This window comes from Periophthalmus magnuspinnatus, chromosome 20 (genome assembly GCF_009829125.3).
Source record: "Periophthalmus magnuspinnatus isolate fPerMag1 chromosome 20, fPerMag1.2.pri, whole genome shotgun sequence".
NCBI lineage: Eukaryota > Metazoa > Chordata > Actinopteri > Gobiiformes > Gobiidae > Periophthalmus > Periophthalmus magnuspinnatus.
In genome coordinates this window covers 22,124,998-22,146,029 of record NC_047145.1, presented here as the reverse complement: position 1 = coordinate 22,146,029, position 21,032 = coordinate 22,124,998, and the positions used below count along the sequence as shown (strand labels likewise).

The 21,032-nt window shown below is 38.2% G+C and overlaps 1 protein-coding gene across 1 annotated transcript in view; it reads right to left on the bottom strand.

Moving 5' to 3' along the window:
* LOC117388120 (B-cell receptor CD22-like) overlaps nucleotides 1-21,032 on the bottom strand; it is a 37,986-nt gene that overhangs the window by 3,402 nt on the left and 13,552 nt on the right. The window contains exons 8-9 of the mRNA XM_055230227.1: nucleotides 1,513-1,806; nucleotides 1,082-1,342 (exon numbers count right to left, since the gene is read on the bottom strand). Of these exons, the coding sequence (XP_055086202.1) occupies nucleotides 1,082-1,342; nucleotides 1,513-1,806 (555 nt within the window). The remainder of the gene's footprint in view (nucleotides 1-1,081; nucleotides 1,343-1,512; nucleotides 1,807-21,032) is intronic.

Below are 21,032 nucleotides of genomic sequence, written 5' to 3'. Positions count from 1 at the left end.
TTATGTCTACTCTACTCCGCAGTTTCTTTAAAAAAACAACAACAAAAAAACTCGTAGCGTATCGTTTAATCCCAGGTGCTTATTCTCCATGTGCCAAAGCAGTTTTGAAGGTTTCATTGCCTTATTTGCTTTTCCCGTATGTTACGCAGAGCGGACTGTGCGCGTGAGTCACCTGCAGCGACAAACCCAGATTTTAAGTAGGCATTGTCTGTTAAATTTATCTTTCTTTTTCTTGGAGATCGTAGTCTCCTCTTCTGGCTCCTCAGTTGTCCTTTCCCCCTTTGTTAAAAGCTCTCCAAAGACTTTTGTTTTGGCTCATTTTCACTCGCTTGTGGCTCTAGTTTTGTGCGTCGTGTCTGATGTGTTATACGTGAAACGTCATCGCGGAGACAAGAGCAGATAATAAACTTGCTACTACATCAAATAGATTTCTGTGGCGATTTCCAGCAGGATTTTCATGATACATCTACGGACGAGCTTATTAGTGTGTCATTAGGGACGGGCCAAAGTTGCTCCTGACCCCTGTGCGCACAACGTCTGAAAATCAGGGCTCTTTACGCAGGACTGTGAGCTGTGTGTGTGTCAGTTCCCAAGCCACGCAGAGCCGCAGTATAAGGCTGAAAGAGGCGCATACGGCTCCGGAGCCGCGAGTTGCCGACCCCTGAAATAGAGCCACTGCACGTAAGCTCGACATCAATGAATCCAACTTGGTCAATGTAAAAAGACGACAAAAGTTTTCAGAGGAAATAAAAGCAGATTTTCCGTGTTGGTGCAGCTTTATTTTCTAAACCTGCAGATGTGTTCATCCCGTGTTGTTGTCGTGTTGGTGCCAATTTTCAGGCACAGTTTAAAAAAAAGCGTGTCGGTGCAGCGTCTTTCTGTGTAAATGTCTCATGTTACAATATGAAAACCTGCGGCTTTTATTCAGGTGCGGCTTATATATGTACAAAATTGATTTTTTCTTCAAATTTAGCTGGTGCGGCTTATATCAAGGTGCGCTCTGTAGTCCGAAATTTACGGTAGTCTTTTTTGCAGGGTAGTTTAGATGTTTAATCACACTTTAAATTGAATGGTAACCTACCATTTATCCTCAGGTGAATGTCTTGAGACGTCCCATTGCCATGTGTATTTGAGGCCACACAGTAATAGTCTCCTCCTTCACAGATGTTGAAGCTGTACGTGTGTCCCTGGTTGACATTGGCTGGTCCCTGTGAGCTGTGTCTGAACCAGGTGAAGTGGTGGACAGGAGGCTTGGCTCTGCTGGAGCAGCTCAGCGTCACTGACTGACCTGCTGACAGTGAACCGGACGGACTGACCTCCACTGAGGTGTTTTTAGGACCATCTGAGGACAGACGGGTAAGTTTAATGCCATAATGTGGAATATTTCAAAGCCATATTATCTCAATTGAAACAAGCTGGTCTCTCCACCCACAAAGTTACACAATGCACCTTAATACATTTTCAACAACTTATCACCAGAACAGACTGAATCCATCGGTGTGCTTCACTCACATGAGACACTGAGAGTCACGTTACTGTCGGCCATTTTGAATCCTCCACTCACAGGATACGCTGCATTACACTTTATCATTAGTCCATCATGGGCGTCTGTCAGAGTGATGTTCTGCGTGATTTTAGTGGTAAATGTCCCGTTGGTCTCTGTGATGTGGGCAGTGCCTTGGTGGAGGTCCCATGTGAGCTGAGGAGGGGCGTGTGGACAGGGAGTGACAGCTGAGCAGGTTATAGTCACCACCTCTGTCTCTGTCTGTTTACCAGAGACTTCTATTGTGGGGCTCCAGGGAGAGTCTGAGAAGAGTAAAAACGCAACAGCATTTGGCAACCTCACTGTCACTACCTCCTGTCTAGTTTTGTCTCTGAGGTTTTTACCGAGTCACGCTAAAATGAATAAATATTTAGCAATAAGACAGTGGACAGGGAGCTGCAGGTGGGTTAGGGGTCAGAGGTTAGGGGGTGAATGTCACTAACAATATGTTAAAAACAACACAGAAATAAGATGAATACTTCTCTAGAAGACACTTCTGTGTATAGAAAGAGGCATGTTTGTGTCTCAATGCTAACGCTAATGGTAGAATAATAAATATTAAAACAACACCACAAACTGAAGTGTTCAATTTAAAATAATTGGGTAGTTGTTTATTTTATATTTTCCAATATTAATGAAAGTGATAGCTTTGACACATTGAACTAGCTGCTGTGCATATTTGAAAAAAAAAATATTGAAGAACAGAAGTAGCTAAGAGATGCTTTTCAGATGGTAGTGGAGGTAATTAAGAAATCCGTTTGGGTACTATGAAATTATTTAAAATTGAAATACATTTGGTCATTTACAAATATGGCACTGAGGGGGAAAAAAAAGCTTGGCTAATGTCAAACAGTATTTAGCTGCTTATTATAGTATTGTTGACGTCTAATAACTTTTTCAGCTCTTTCCTCAGAATAATTATATATTTCTTGATTCACGTTCTGTCTTAAAATGAAATAATTGTCTTACCTCTGACTGTTATTTGAAGAGAGTCACAAACAGCTGTGGCATTAAAACCACTGTTCTCTACTCTGAAGTAATATTTGTCATCGTGGCTTTTGTTTAAATTATAAAACATTGTGGTGCAGTTTTTGTTTTTCAGGTTCCCAGTGAAATTCATGGGATAAGACTTACTGGGGTCACCACTGACTGAAAATAAATACTGTGAATCTGTAATGAACTCAAAACCACCTTTAAACCAAATGCCAGTGACAGGGTCTGTAGTGTTTATGTCTTTATATAAATATAAATCTTCATAGGTGCATGGGATCCACAAACAGGAACCACTCAGAGCCTCCATTGGACTTGGAGTTGTAAAGGACAAAGCATTTACTGGATCACAACCATCAGCTCCTGTAAAACATGCACAGGGTTAAAATGACAGTAACAGAAAATGCAGAGTACACACAGGTGTTCACCATGTAATCATTCATGTCATGTTTATTCTTACAATATAAAGCTAAATTATTGTGTGGTGAAAAGGCTACACTTTGTGCTCACATTTAACATATAACAATATTAAAACAATCTGAACTCACCTGAACTCAGCATTAAGATTAGTATCGTGTGAATAAACATATTTCCAAAGGACAAAATCTACAACAATAAAAAAAATATATATATTAAACTTCTTGTGAAATGATACTAATCATTAAATATGCCACTAGAACAGGCTTGAGTCCTGAAGGATCTACAGCTCCTGAGTTAGTTTGAGTGGAATAACAGTGACTCTTTTCTGCCTCTGCTACAAAAACATTCATGTGGAGGCTCATGGATTTCCTTGAGCAGGTGGTTGATATGTTCAGTTACACTTGTACATAACTTCTAGTAAAGTGCTTTGAGTATCGTTTATAGTATAAAAGTGGTGGTTTGAACCATCTTCTAGTTTTATTATTGTTCACTCCTCATCAGCGTGTGTCCTGACATCCCCCTTTTACTTTTGTAAAGAACATCAATCGATAATGTGTTTTTTAATCGGTGATGCCGATACCGATTGTTTGGAATCCAGAGCAACCGATAAACTCTACTGCAAGCTCACACACAGCCCTTTTTTGCCACAAACCTACAAGAGAGCTGTAGTCACATTTTGCCCCATCAGATTTCTCTTTGTATTAAAGTGTTGATATAAAGCGTTGTGTGTATTTTTTAGGCAACAGATCAACAAAAACATAATATCAGCCTGTGCTGGAGATTTAAGGCTGATGGCTGATATACTAAAAACTCCAAATATCAATATATCAGTGTATTTCCAGAATTGACTGTGCTTTAAGCCACTGGAAACAAAATAACTAACAAAAATGTCTTTTTCTGCATGTCACGTAAACTCCTTAAAACTTAGATTTCTATTCCTTAGCATTAAATATGTGTAACAATACCAACTTTTTTTTTTTTTTTCACATCAAGAACTCATAGAATTGACACCATGATACATTTAGTCTGTGATAATCTGTGTAATCTGGTCTATATCCTGATTTTCCTGTCCATTTGCTCATGTGGTATCAAATACAATATAGAAGTTTTTTAATGATTCCAATTGACAAGTCACGTATTCAGCAAAGAGTAAAATGATACGTCTATTTTTTTAATAGCCAAATCTAAATAACTTCAGTGATCAATACCAAAACTGTTATGAACAAAACACTGACTTCTGTCCTGAATGAAAGGGGCACTTATTCACCCAACAAATCCATGTGTAACGGGCTGGAAATGCACAAACACGTTTTTGTTCCACTCGACCACTTCTTACACATGAGAGCAAAGTCACTCAAACATCAGTCACAAATCAATACTAACACATATTCTTCAATTACAGGTTCACTTTTGACAATGCAAACAAATCAAATTATTGTCATTATAAATAATTGGATTATTTCTAATGATAAATAACTAATGAGGCAAAATAAACCTTACCAGACTTCCATCCATCGTTTCCTGGTGATGAGAGTTTGAGCAGATTAACCGAGCACCTTTGTATTTGTGGTTTAGGGAGTGGCCACATGAGCGGAAAATGTAAAACAGGAAAGGGACAGTTTGAATTGTTAATTTTCTGATATAAACACATCTGTAGTAAGCCAGTTTTTGTAATTATAACATGTCACGTGAATTGTCAAGAAATAATATTTATAAGGATTTATAAATAGAGAATGCAAATCTATTCCATATACAGACTGTAAAATAACCATATGCTGAGTAAAACTATTGCTCTGTTCACAAGGAGCTTTTTAATCATCAAATGGAAACAGATTAGGGCTGTGTGATATAGCAAAAATAAAAAATCCTTTTATTTATATATATATATATATATATATATATATATATATATATATATATATATAAATCTCCAATTGAGTGCATTCAGAATACGAAGTTAAAACGTCACGTCCTCATGTAAACAATTCAATGAACAAGCCTTCAACTCTGACCTGTGTTTCAGTGATACCAGAGCTTCATTTCACTTCATTTATCTATTTATGCAGCATGAGCCCAATGAGGGCACTCATTCTACTCTACTGTTCTTTTCATGCACCCTGTTAACATGAGTTAGTGAAATTGCAGACTGATATGTCCCTAAACAGCACAGAAATTGATAGTTTAATTAGAGAAAGAAATGATTCTGGAAAACTGCACACACAAGTAGATCAGATTTGGAAAAAGATATCTTTATTGACAGAAAGCCAAAAACTGACTTCTTGCACTGACAGAGTCACGGAAATCCAGCAAAGTTCTGGAGGACAGTAAGATATAATATGATATAAGATCTTATGTAAGATATAATATAATTATACATATTTTATGGGTTTCAGCTATTGTAAATTCTAAAGAGGTAATATGTGAGTTTAATAGGCATTTTATCTCTACATGTGATGTTTTAGGTAATGATGGCGAGCCTTCTGATCTTGATTATGTTGAATCTGAACCTCGGGCCGATAACAGTCCATTTTATCTTTAAGATCTTTCACTTACATGGAGGTCTTAAATGCTCTCCACTCCATAGACCAAAACTTCTATTACTGGTTTAAATTTCATACATTTTTATGCAGACGATGCTGCTTTTTGTGTGAGTGCTCCTTTTGCTGATCAAACGATTTTAAAACTGCTGCAAGACTTTAATGAAATCCAAAAATTCCCTCAACAATCTTAAATCATCATTTAATGCAAATAAAACTGATTATATAGATTTGTAAGCTACAAGTCTTGTATACACTAAATGGTACATTCATTGAAAGAGTCACCACATATAAATATCTTGGGTTTTAGCTTGATGAAAACGTATTCTTTAAATTACATATTTCTGAAATATATACGTTTAAAATCGTGTTAGTATCATATTATACAAACAAATCTTTTATCCCATTGAATTACAGAAAATAAATTGCTCAAGCATCTTTCTTTCTGTACTAGATTATGGAGATCTAATCTACATGCAGTGTTCAGGTTCTACTTTGAACCTTTAGATCTGCTCTTTCACTCAGCCCTTCTTATCAAACCAGGTGATGAATTAAAAACCCATCACTGTTCAGTCAGTCAGAAGAGAACAACACTGTATAAAATGTGTTTATAAGGGACTGACACCTGACCTGAATATCTCACTACTTTGTTGAACTTTGGTTATTTTGCTTCTCAAAAATGGAAAACATTTCAAGGACATGCAAAACTGGACATTGGTGCTGCTTTAATAGTGCAGTGATAAACATTTGTATACATGTAATGTTTTAGATGAACCTATGTAGTTATTTGTTTTGTTTGCTTTTGTTTGTGTTCTTATTTTAACAGGGTCCTCATGAAAAAGTCTGCTGCTGTCATTGGGCAAAACATAGGTATTAACATTAGTTAGAATGTATTTGATAATATTACATGAAAGCAGTACAAACAAATACATTCTGAGTCGTTACAGGGAGCCTGCACTATGCAAGATATTTTTGAATATACAATTTTACTATGCAAATTTTTGACCGAGTTGACAAGGATGCAGGTAAAAGAAAACAAAAAATTTGTGGTAGTAGTATTATACTCCTAATAATACTAATACTGATAATACTGAGGATACACACACAATTATGTCTACACATACATACACATGCACCCCTCAAAACCCTATAGCGTCGGATCATATCGTCGCAGATAGAGCGGGTTGCGGTTGACTTTCCGGCAGCATATCTCCGCGCCCAAACGGCGTCTCAAAGCGGAGACATGGGGCTGTCTAAATATTTTATCATCATTACTGTAATCTGCCTCTGTTGTCCTGAAGGTGACAAATGAGAGTGCGGGGCTGCGGGGATTTTCCCAGTCATTTATTCGATGCGTAAAAGAAAAAAATGCGGATGGATGTGTAAAATACAAGTAGTTGTGTGAAAAAATGCAGTAAATTCTGACACTTCGTTTAATATGATTTTTATGGCTAAAAAAGAATAAAAGTCTAGGTGAGCTGTACTGGCCCATAGTGTGCTCAGTCCTTAAAGGGTTAAGACAGAGAGGGAGAGAAACAAATAATATTGGGACTCTATATAGTGTGGATGTTAAAATAAACATAATTTCTTCCTATCACTCCAACTGCTGAAAGTTTAATCAAATTCACACATTTTAGACGATATGCCATCGTGACATTTATGCTGATAACATGTAACAAGGATGTAGTCTGTGCACACTGCACCTTGTGAGGCAACTGCTGTAATATTGAACATGTAAATATCATATGAAACCAAAAAATACTCCCTATTTTAACATCCTTGTTCACATTGTCTTGGTTAGTTTAGACACCAGGTCATTAAATGTCTTTTATTTTGGAAACATAGACCAATAGATTTGCATTAGCCCAATATGTAAAATAAAGAGATGAGCCATAAAACATGTCTTTTATCTGCTGACAATGATGAATATAATGTAAAATACGATATGCCCTCTGGTGTTATTTAGCCTGGAACAGTTTCTCTCTGGAGAGGTCACGATATCAAATTTTAACATTATTATTCTGCAAAGAAACATCACAATTTAACGATTATTTACAGTAACTGACACATGACCAAACAACAGTGAAATCCTCACTTTCTGTTTATTCCAGTTCTATGCATTATGTATTACACTTTACGTATAGATGCACTTTTTAAGAGCACACGTTGAAATTAAATGAATGATTTTGCTCCTGTAACTGTCACAATTGAACACAATTAAAGGAATGATAAAAGAATGAAACAAGAACTTTTTACATGCAGAATAAAGCACAATATTTTGTTGTTCATAGAACTTTGTCTTTGCAGTTTGCGAGCTGTGCCCATTCATAACTCACTGAATAACTCAACTTTGTTCCTATAACTTTATACACTACTTTTTACTGTCTGCTCTGTGGTCATTCATCCTGTAATGTTTTCTAAACTGGTGAGCTATTTCTGAACAATATGCAAAGCAGCATAATTTTGGCCTTCAATGGAACAGTCCTGCACAACGGGTGAAACCAAAAACAGCCACTGATCATTTTCATATTTGAAAACAGCAATAACCAAATGTTGAAACTCACAGAACAGAGACATTGTTTTAAATATCATAATGTTTTGTTTTTATAGGAGTCAAAGCAGCCAGCAGCTCGTCCCAGTCTATGGCCATAGCTGGAGGAATCATTGGGATTCTTCTGGTTGTAATTGTCATTTTCTCCACAAATGTTCACATGGGCCCACTTCATATCTGTATATATTAAACACAAACCCTCCCACAGACGAGTGCGCCAAAGCAGCCAAACGTCTTCACAGTTGACAGATTTAACTTTGACTTTTACTATGGACCAGACGTGGACGACTGAGGGTTTACACAGACGTTTTCAAGCACCACTTTTTGTAATAAGCATTTTGAGTTTTGAGGTTTTATTAACAGAGTAATAAACTGGGTCATTTATAAACACATTCTAAACATAATTAAACTTTTGTAGTAGAATGTGATGATTTTAGTAAGAATGTTTGCATTGTTTCTAAAGTTTAGACCAGTGGGGAGTGTGGTTATAGGGACAGTCTGCAGGAAATGAAGTAAGTCAATGAATGTGTGTGTAAAAATAGGAAGTATTTTGTATTTCTAACTTAAAGCAATTTCTTCTTTCCCCAGAGCCTCACAACTGCACAGATACCAGCAGATACAAACATGATAAGGTCCTTTATGGTCAGACTGACTTCTCCAAATTTACCCATGAGTCAACGAGAAGAAGAACTAAGTGTTGTATATAAAATTGTATATTAAATTAAAAAAAAAAAATTTTTATGATTTAATATATGCTAATTGTATGTAGAGACACTTTCATATACTGTTTGTATTGATAAAGGAATGTATAACGCTCTTATGTTTTTGTTTATGTTGCTTTAGTTTAATGGGACCCTCCTATTGCTCTGCTGTAATAAAGTGCAGCTTTTTAATTGGTTCCTCAAACTGCATCATTCATACTGTGATTTACTGCTGTTATGTCCTTCTGCAGTAAAAGACAAATTCTATTCTGTCAACTGGACAAAAGTATTACCCGTCTATGATTTTCCATAATAAAAGTGGATAAGTTTAAGGCAGTAATTGCGTTATTGTTATAGACTATTGGTCCAGATGATGTGCATCTCACAGTCACCACTTCATGGCACTGTCACTATTTCACACTCTTCTTTCTTAGTTGGCTTGGAACATGAATCATGATATAACTTAGTGTGCAATTAATGGAAATTTAAAACTATTTAAATAGGGAAATACAAATATAACATTCACTTAAATTGTGTTACTCTGCATGTTTCTTTGTTTATTATTTTCACTGCTTTATCTTTAATACCGCCTCAAATGTACAACTTACACAATAGAAAATATATTTTAGAATTTATTTAAAACAAATTAATGTGAAAATTGAGTATGTATACTGTAGTACTTTAACATTTTCTTGCTCTATTTTGTGCTTTCTCTGTTCTCTGGTGGGAAAAAACCAAACTCAAAATGGTTGTGTGAAATACAGAAGTTGTTCTGTCATAACTGATAAGGTCTTTGCTAGTGTGGTGTATTTTGTCTGCAAGTGTTTGTCTCTGCTTCTCCATAAATGCATGTCCCTTATTTTAGGCCTATACTCTTGTTTTAATACATTCTTAAAACATTTTTTTCAGTAAAATACATGATCTAAATTGGTCCTATTCTCCACTGGATCAGATCAAATTGAAAAGTTCTCATATTACCTTTTCATGTTTGTTAAAATGCATTTATATGAAACATAATAGCATTTAGCATAACACAAATATATGTTTTTTTCATATCACACAAAATGTACTAATCAATTATTATTCACTGCAAATACAAAATGCAGAGTATTATGTAGAGTCCACAGAGTTACAGTGTTTTTATCTAACGTTACCTTTTTGTTTGTGGTTGTGTCTGTGTCAGATAAGAACAAAACCCACTGCATTTATTGTGTGAAATATAGAAGTTAAGATCAGTCATAAAGAGGAAGTCACTGTTACTCCACTCGACCCAACTGAGAGGAGCTGCAGGTTCTTCAGGACTCAAGCCTTTTAAAAGAGTTCATTTTTATCACAGACTCTGCCCTTTGGAAATATGTTTATTCAGATGATACTAATCTTACTGCTGAGTTCAGGTGAGTTCAGATTGTTTTAATATTGTTATATGTTAAATGTGAGCACAAAGTGGAGCCTTTTCACCACACAATAATTTAGCTTTATATTGTAAGAATAAACATGACATGAATGATTACATGGTGAACACCTGTGTGTACTCTGCATTTTCTGTTACTGTCATTTTAACCCTGTGCATGTTTTACAGGAGCTGATGGTTGTGATCGACCAAATCATTTGTCCATTAAAACTCCAAGTCCAATGGAGGCTCTGAGTGGCTCCTGTTTGTGGATCCCATGCACCTATGAAGATTTATCTCAAGAGGAAGAAATAAACACTGCAGACCCTGTCACTGGCATTTGGTTTAAAGGTGATCCTGGGTACAGTACATCTTCACAGTATACGTTTTCAGTCAGTGGAGACTCCAGTAAGTCTTATCCCATGAATATCACTGGGAACCTGAAAAACAAAAACTGCACCACAATGTTTTATAATTTAAACAAAACCCACAATGGCACATATTACTTCAGAGTAGAGAACAGTGGTTTTACGGCCACAGCTGTTTGTGACTCTCTTCAAATAAAAGTCAGAGGTAAGACACTTTTCCTGTTTATTTGAATGTAATGATTTTTTAAAATGCATTAAACTTTTGATGCTGATAGATTCCTTTTTTGTCATTGAGAACGCAACCAGTGAAATTACAATTGGCCACTTCCTCTGATGTGCACAGACACAGAGGAATTGTGCAGCACATTGATATCCATTAAAAAAGTGTGTGTTATTATTGATCTGTAACAGGGCAAAAGGTCAAATATGTTTTTATTTTATTTACAGTACATCTTTTGTAAAGGGGCAAATTAGTAGCCTATTCAATTGGTCTTGGGTTTTGCAGAAACTCTGAATTTTAATGATGCATAATCTTTTTTTTGTTTTTTTTTCTTTAATTCTGTGTATAACACTGTTTAGGATTTGCATTCAATCAGCTACAATGTTTGTTTATACATTTTAGAACCACCAGTATTCCATTATTTTGAGAGCGGAGTGCTCTGTTTGGATGATATGGTACTATAGCATGTTGTAGATACGACGGGGCCATGCACTTCATGGCTTTATACATCAGGAGAAGAACTTTGAATTTAATTCTAAACTCAACAGGAAGCTAGTAAAAGGACTCCAGCACTGGGGTGATGTTCTCTCTTCTCTTAGTTCCCGTTAAGATCCTGACTGCTGCGTTCTGAACTAGTTGAAAGCTTTTTATAGAATATTTAGTGCAGGGGTGTCCAAACTTTTCTCATTAAGGGCCACATATAAAAACACAGACAAAGCTGAGGGTCGATTTAGGGCCATAGACTGGTCACCAATACAGTGAATACTTCAAATCTGCATTATTATTACAAGTTACACTGAACCATTAGACGTTTATTCACGCTTACATCCTCACAGGACACATTAAATATTTGAGATGGGCATGTTAAAGTAGATTTTTAGAAATGTACAGTAAAAAGTACTGTTTAAGGTAATATGGGCCAATTCACCTGGAAGCTCAAGGGCCAAGAAAAATTGGTCTGAGGGCCGCATTTAGCCCCTGGGCCGCAGTTTGGGCATGTCTGATTTATGGCATGCGGCTAGTAAGGAGTAACAGTAATCCAGCCTTGATGTAACAAATGCATGGATACTTTTTTCAGCTTCACTTTTAGACAAGATTTTTCTGATTTTAGGCATATTACGCAGGTGGAAGAAGGCTGCTCTACAGGCTTGGTTTATGTGTGGTGTGAATGAGTGCTTTTGGTCAAATAAGACTCCAGGGTTCCTTACAGTAGAGTTGGAGGCTACACTGACACTGTCCAGAGTCACTCTCTGGTCAGACAGAGAGTCTCGCAGGCCTTTGGGGCCTATAACAATGACCTCTGTTTTTTTCAGGGTTAAGAAGAAGATAATTAATCCTTCACACAGGCACTAAGTCGGTCTACTCCGTCAGTCTGATCTGGTTTTACTGATAAGTACAGCTGTGTGTCAGCAGTGGAAATTAATGCCATGTTTTCGGATGATATTACCTAATGGCAACATATAAAGTGTGAACAGGATTGGACCCAGTACAGAACCCTGTGGCACACCATAGGCTAGAGCATGGTGAGGAGCTCTGATTTACATTAAGATAAGATAAAATAAGCCTTTATTAGTCCCACAGTGGGGAAATTCCAGTATTGCACCATACAGTTAAAGAACAGAAGGAAAATGGTACATGCAATAAAACAAGATAATAGATAAATAGCTTAAAATAATTTTAAAATAGACTTAAAAATAAACTAAAAATAGACTCTAATTAATTAACAAACTGGTACCTATCAGACAGGGAAGATTTAAACCAGCTGTGCTTCTGACACCTACGTCACATTCTAACCCCGTAGTAGAATATTGTGGTCAGTGGTGTCCAACGCTGCACTGAGGTCCAACAGAACCAGGATTGAGACCAGTCCATTGTCAGCAGCTAATAACATGTCATTTGTGACTTTAAGGAGTGAAGTTTCTATGCTGTGGTGAGCTCTGAATCCTGACTGAAAAAACTTCAGATAAATTATTAGCCTGTAGGTGGTAACAAAGCTGCTTGACTACACCTTTTTCAAGGATTTTTGAGACAAAGGGAAGATTAGAGATGAGTCTATAGTTGGCTAAAAGATCAGATTCAAGATTAATTTTTTTCAGAAGCAGTTTAGTCACTGCATATTTGAAGGACTGGGGGACATAGCCATTCTCTAATGAGGTATTTATTATACTAATGATTGTATCTATAATTAGAGGGAGGATTTCTTTGAGGAGTCTGGTTGGTATAGGGTCTAACATTCATGTTTATATGTTTTTGAGAACACAAAAGGCTGAAGTTATCTCTGCTTGGTCAACAGCAGTAAGCCTGTCTAATATCACTGCTGGGTTTATGTGGGACACTAATTTTACAGCCCGGGCTTGCTCAGTACTAACGGTAGGAATCATTCTGTTTAATTTACCTCTAATGGTTGTGATTTTGTTAAAGAACTTCATTGCAGCTAAGAGTAGCAGGGATGGATGGTTCAACTGCACTGTGGCAGTTAGTCAGCCTGGCTACAGCGCTGAACAGAAACCTGCTGTTGTTTTTGTTTACTTCGATTAAATTTGAATAATGTCTTGTTTGTGTTTTCCGCAGAGCCTTCTTATAGGTCAGTAGGCAGATTTTCCATGCCTTTCAAGAGTGCAGGAGTGGCACCATGACCTCTCTAATTTTCTGACCTTTTCTTTTGAGTGAGCGCAGTTCTTCATCGTACCATGGGGCAGGAGGTCTGGGCCTAACATCCTTCTGTTTTAAGGGAGCTACAGTGTCAAGAGCAGTTTTCAGGGAGTGCATAGATCTATCAACAAACTGATCACTTATAGTTGGACTAAAGCTGTTTTCAGCAGGGTCCCAAAATATTGGCTCTATTATTTCTTTGAATTTTAAAATACATTTTTCTTTTAGTTGTAGTTTTATTCTGTGGAGCCAGGATAATCTTTAAGGATAAACTGAAAAGTAGTTAGAAAATGGTCAGATAACATGGGGTTTTGAGGGAGGACATTTAGGTCACTGATCTCTACACCGTATGTTAGAATAAGTTCCAGGGTGTTGTGCTAGTGACGATGGGCTGGTTTATTCACATTCTGGGTAAAACCAGTACCATCTAGTCGGGCACTGAAGACATTACCCAGACAGTCACTGCTATTGTCAGCGTGTATGTTCAAATCACCAACTATTACAGTCCTTTCCCAAACTAACACTAGACTTGATATAAAGTCAGAGAACTCAATCAAAAATTCTGATTAGGGATCAGGAGGTCGGTAGATTATTATGAATAAAACAGCCTTTTGGTTTCTCCAGTTTGGACAAGCGATTGACAGTAAAAGGCTGTCAAATGAGCTAAATCGTTAGTTTTAGGACTAAGTAGTAAACTAGAGTGTGAAATGCCACATCACCACTCGGCCTGTGGTCCTGGCGCTCTGAAAATTCAAGTAACTAGGTGGAGTAGATTCATCTAGTCTAACATAGCCATCTTTCAAGAGCCAGTTTCAGTTAGCGCTAAAAGATCTAGGTTGTGATCACCAATTAACTCATTTACTAAAAGAGATTTGGAGGAAAGGGATTTGATGTTTAACAGGCCACATTTTATATACTTGTCCCTTTGTTTGTTAATGGCACAAGTCGGTATTTTTTTTTAATTTTGTGGTCTGACACCTAGAATAGCGCTCTTATCGTGTGTCTTGATTTGTGACTGTGTGGGCAAGAACTTGGTGACTTGGCTTGTCACGCCAGGCTGTTGGTCAGGTTCTGAATTAGAAGGGACGTACCGGGTGAAATCGGGTTCTGAATGCCATCCCTGTGTATGAGCCCGGGATTCCCCCAGAACACACTCCAGTTATCTACAAACATTACGTTGTTTTGAGGGCACCAATTTGACAACCGGCAGTTAAAGGTGGAGGAACATTTCAGAACTGGTACGGTTGGGAAGGGGACCGGAAAACACTACGGTATCTGCCACATAGCCAATTGTGGGTGTTGTTACCGCCACAGTGGATCACAATTCGGCGATACCTATTTCTAATCTGCCTAACGTTACCTCTGCCCCACCTATTACAGACAGGGAGTTTTTGCGTGTAGTGCTTTGCTTCTTCCGAACTGTCACAAATCGATCCTGGTTTGTTCCTGGCTGCACAGAACTCGCTGGGGGGCTATTCTCGCTAGCTGTCGTAGCACTGACACGGCCCACAGTCCCTGCTACTACCTGGCCATAACTAGGCTTCCAGTGAGCGGATCCGTGTTTCTAACTCTGTAACCCTGGCCTCCAAAACTACCAGTACACTACATTTCACACAACTATCCCTGTCGTCAGTAAAGGAGCCAGAATTCTAACTCCACATACGACAATTTGAGCAGGACAGAGTGAACAAAGAAGAGGAAGGTCCAGTCATGATGCTCGTCGGCTAGGCTAGCTCAGGCTGAAGCTTGTGAAAAGGGCTTTTAATCCACGAAATACTTAGCAGTTGGGAGCTGGATAGGGCTCCGGGCCTTTAAGTGAGTAACTAGATGCCAATTGCATGTAAAGGAGTTTGAAAAGTATTTGATTAATTTGTGGATTAACAATTACAGAAGACACAGATAGCAAAAGGTATCAACACAACTCGCGAACAGAATACACTCACCGGGAAGTGATGTCAGCTTCTGTCCAAGTTTGAATGTTTGAATGACATTTTCACTCTACTTCTGTGCACAGTAAATAGCCTCCACTCCCATCTGACGAGCATCAGCTTAGGTCTTGGTTTATTGCCTTTTTTAGATTGTAATGTTCTCCCCGAATGTTTTTACTCTTCTCAGACTCTCCCTGGAGCCCCACAATAGAAGTCTCTGGTAAACAGACAGAGACAGAGGTGGTGACTATAACCTGCTCAGCTGTCACTCCCTGTCCACACGCCCCTCCTCAGCTCACATGGGACCTCCACCAAGGCACTGTCCACAACGGGACATTTACCACTAAAATCACACAGAACATCACTCTGACAGACGCCCATGATGGACTAATGATAAAGTGTAATGCAACGTATCCTGTGAGTGGAGGATTCAAAATGGCCGACAGTAACGTCACTCTCAGTGTCTCATGTGAGTGAAACACACTGATGGATTCAGTCTGTTTACATGGAGATATCATTGCTTTCAATTCAGTTCAGTTTATTTTTGTAAAGCCCAAAATCACAACAGCAGTTGTCTCTTAGGGCTACCTTGTCTGAAATGTTCCACAGTATGGCCTTAAACTTCCCTGTGTGTCCTCAGATGGTCCTAAAAACACCTCAGTGGAGGTCAGTCCGACCGGTTCACTGTCAGCAGGTCAGTCAGTGACGCTGAGCTGCTCCAGCAGAGCCAAGCCTCCTGTCCACCACTTCACCTGGTTCAGACACAGCTCACAGGGACCAGCCAATGTCAGCCAGGGACACACGTACAGCTTCAACCTCACTGAAGAGGGACAGTACTATTGTGTGGCCTCAAATACACTTGGAAATGAATCATCTCCAGCCATTACACTGAGTATAACAGGTATGTCACCCTAAAGTGCACTATTGTAATCACTGGAAACTATTTTAAACTCACCAGGCATTCTCAAAGGTTAGATTACATGAGAGAAAAAAATGTTACCTAATATTTGACACAAAAAATGTAATGTGCAGTACTGTAGTTTATAATAACATAAAAGAACAATTCAATCCTGATATTGACACATATTTCAACCATCTCCAAAGCTGCTCCATTGATTAAGGGGCAATGATTCTGGTGTTTTTGTCCTGAATTCAGTGGATTTTCACATGTGATCACAGTGAACAAGAGGGGGCCCTAAACACATTCTTTTGGAACACATGTACATTTTCACAATGACACTCTTAAACTTGACACTGCACTATTGTATTGGGCCCAACATCTACCAGTATTTGTGCATTTCTAATTCTGTCACTGTTTTATAAGGAACAGGCTCTTCTGCTCTGCTATGGATCATTCTTGGAGCAGTTGTTGGAGTTCTGTTGGTCATTTGCTTGTGTCTGTTTGTCTGGTGAGTAAATGTATAAGAATAGAAGAACAGTTGTTTACAGGTTTCTGTTTGTATATGGTCCTGGTCGAAGAGCATCACGTTTTTTTAGTCACAGCACATTTGGCTTTAAAAAAGGACTGCAAACGTTTAATGGTAACAAGGTTATAAGAGTGACAGAAAGTGTACAAGGTAAAAGAAGCTAGACTCTGCCTTTGAACTCAATATGACATGCAATTATCAAAACTTAGACCCCTCCTCATTTTATTATAACCCTACAGAATGTTGTAATGTCTCCTGAAACCCAACAATACTGAGGATTCTTGTTCAGGTCTTAGAATGGTTTGTTCTTTATGATCCAAGGACAAGTCCCCACAGACTGTGGACTTGTCTGATGGGTCAAATGTAGAGATGGAATTTCCCCACAAGGACAATTAAGTCTAGTTTGACATTTAAATATTGAAATTCTTCACTTTAGTTTTGTGTCCTGTGTAACTTTTCTGGTGGAGGTTACACTACTGCTTGTTTCCATGGAGACCACTTCCCTTTAACTTCCCTGTAAACAAAATAGTCCAATGTCTTTGATACATACTACTTTATTGCTCTTTTTCAGGTGTCTCAAAATAAAATGCCAGAGTCCCAAAGACGTACAGGTAAAATCTATTAAACACCTCAAAGGAGATCGAACAAACATGAAACATTTTTTGTCTGTTGCAGCAAGAAACATCTGTGCAAGGAGTGGAAGATACCATCCATTATGGAGAAATTAACTTCTCCAACTTCAAACGTTCTTCAAATATTAATCCAGACAATGAACCACAAGAGCAAACAGTCTACTCCCAGGTCAATGTGTCCCAGGCTAAAACCACAGAAGAAGAAACCGTCCATTATGGGGAGCTCGACTTTTCTAAGTTGAGTCCTAAAGACGTCCCAAGCACAGAACAAGAGGACACTGTGTACTCCCAGGTTCAAGTATCAAAGCAAGACACCAGCGGGCAGGTTCAAGATGATTTTGAAAGCCTTTATGCAAAAGTAAAGACGAACTAATATTACATTTACTCAAAACAATCACATTCTGTTCAAAAGTGTGTGTGTGTGTGTGTGGGGGGGGGGGGGGTGCGGGTGTGTGTGTGTGTGTGTGTGTGTGATGGTTGTGCTGGTGTCTTAGTGCTAATAGTAAACACTGTCATCTGCTGGTGGACTCACTTCAGTTCTGTCAGATAAAGCACGACATCTTCATTTCTTATGTATTTAATCATATTATTGATTCTTAAAGCTGCGGTAAATTGAGGGGTACAGACATCAGTTTGTTATTCCTTTGCATGGAATGTTCCATAGTATAACATTAAACATATCTGTCTTTCATGTTTGTAATAACAGGTGTATTTATAGTTCAGCTGTATTGTACATTATTATTATTATCTGTAGGCTCATCTCCACAGATCTGAAACAGTTGCCCTGGTGACATTACCTGTTTGTTTCCTTTGAAAGAGATAAATTTAATGTCTTACTGCGGAACATTCAAGGCAAAGCAATAGCATCTCTATTGGGGTCAAGCAGGTGGCGTATCTTCTTCTGGAAAAGTTACGGTGCATCTTCATGGGCTACGTACGTTTGGATAAGACAATGGATCCAGGAAACCCAATTTGCATGTTTAATTTTTTTTGGACGGTGGATGGATCCAGTTTAGACACAGAGAAAGACAAGATTCAGTGTGTTTTGTAAATAATGTGTAATATGTACAAATAATGTAAACTATAATGTCATATTGAACCCACAGAATAAATGTAATGGCTTAAATGGAGCATGGTGTTTATTCCATTGATTTACAGAGCGGTTCATGTCAGTACATTACATTTTAATGTATCACACTTACATCAGGTTCGACTTATTCTACCTGTTCTGTTTGGAAAATTAGCAAAGGACAATCCAGTTGTTTAAAAGATTAATTTGACAAAAACACAATATTTACAATGCCCAGGTATAAGTTTGACCAAGATATTATGAATGTTATAAGTTACTGTAAGGTACTAACTATTAAAACTCTTCTGACTTTGTGTTTCAGACTCTCAGTCCTATTTGACACTTATACCAAAAATAAACATTCTTACATTACTTTAAAATGTTAAACCCAAGTTAGGGATAAAAATTAAATGGTCAGATAGTCTGTTTGTCCTCGGCTGTGCCCTGATCCTGTTCCGTGGACCTGGACCCTCCCTTCCTTCACCCCTCCCTCTGTCCCTTAGTTGAGTGGGCTCTGGTCCTACAGTCTTAAACTCTATCTGCAAATAGATGCACATTGGTACTGGCTCAGTTTGTTCTGGCCCAACCATCCATACACATGAAATACTGTAGTTTTATGAGTGTGTGATCGCACCTACCTTCAAACTGCACTGGATTGTCTCCCTCTAGGAGCTGATTTGAAGGTGGATCTGTGGCTGAGCACCAGAGAGAGAGAGAGACAAGCAATAGTGAAGCCCATAGTCACTCACTTAGTGTGGTTCTCCAGCTGCACTAAGGCTGACCAGCAGGCACTCCAGCAGGTGGTGAAAGCAGCCGGTAGAATCATTGGAACGACTCTGCCAGAAATCAGCACCATCTACTCCACTCGCTGTCTGAGAAGAGTGCACAACATCCTGCGGGACCAACATCACCCTGCGCACCATCTTTTTCACCTGCTGCCCTCAGGGAGAAGGTGCAGGTCCATATGGGCCAGAACATCCAGACTGGCCAACAGTCTGTATCCACAGGCTGTGAGGCTCCTGAACTCTGCCCCTCTCTGCCCCTCTCGGCCTCCCTCTCACGGACAAAAACCACATCCAACTCTTAATAACATTGAACTGGTTGCATTGTTGCATTTTGTCATCATTCTCCGGTCCCTGTCTGTATGACCCTGTTTTGTGCACCTCACTGACACCATCATGCTGCTACAAGAACTGTCTCATGTTGTACTGAAGCCACACTGGGTTAATGTTTACACTTGGGTTTAAGGGGTATTTATTATTTATGGGATGCTCCAAACGTAATTTCGTTGTTCTTTTCTGACAATGACTACAAATAAATTGAATTGAATCATATTCTACTGTGTGTGACTTCAGGCCCTTTGCCCTTTCACTTCACATTCAGTGGTGATCAGCTGCTACTGCAGCCACAGCTGTGCTGGAGCAAACTGATGGAAGTGGTTAATTATGGATTAATTATTATTAAATCATATATATATATTTATATATTTATACAACACTTAGTTCTTCTTCTCGTTGACTCATGGGTAAATTTGGAGAAGTCAGTCTGACCATAAAGGACCTTATCATGTTTATATCTGCTGGTATCTGTGCAGTTGTGAGGCTCTGGGGAAAGAAGAAATTGCTTTAAGTTAGAAATACAAAATACTTCCTATTTTTACACACGCATTCATTGACTTACTTCATTTCCTGCAGACTGACCCTATAACCACACTCCCCACTGGTCTAAACTTTAGAAACATTCTTACTAAAATCATCACATTCTACTACAAAAGTTTAATTATGTTTAGAATGTGTTTATAAATGACCCAGTTTATTACTCTGTTAATAAAACCTCAAAACTCAAAATGCTTATTACAAAAAGTGGTGCTTGAAAACGTCTGTGTAAACCCTCAGTCGTCCACGTCTGGTCCATAGTAAAAGTCAAAGTTAAATCTGTCAACTGTGAAGACGTTTGGCTGCTTTGGCGCACTCGTCTGTGGGAGGGTTTGTGTTTAATATATACAGATATGAAGTGGGCCCATGTGAACATTTGTGAAGAAAATGACAATTACAACCAGAAGAATCCCAATGATTCCTCCAGCTATGGCCATAGACTGGGACGAGCTGCTGGCTGCTTTGACTCCTATAAAAACAAAACATTATCTTATTTAGAACAATGTCTCTGTTCTGTGTGTTTCAACATTTGGTTATTGCTGTTTTCAAATATGAAAATGATCAGTGGCTGTTTTTGGTTTCACCCGTTGTGCAGGACTGTTCCATTGAAGGCCAAAATGACGCTGTTACCTAAAGTTATGAGAACAAAGTTGATAACCGTAATGATATAATATAATCATAACTAATAAAAATGTTTAACTGTGACAAGCAAAATCATTCATTTCATTTCAATCTCTTAAAAAAGTCCATCTATACGTAAAGTGTTATAATGTTTCTGATCATGGCACATTTACTTTACTGTCATCTGACTTCATGAAGCTGGTCACTTTGAGGAAATCTGATCTATGGCAGAACTGGAATAAACAGAAAGTGAGGATTTCAGGTGTCAGTTACTGTAAATAATCGTTAAATTGTGATATTTCTTTGCATAATGTTAAAATTTGACATT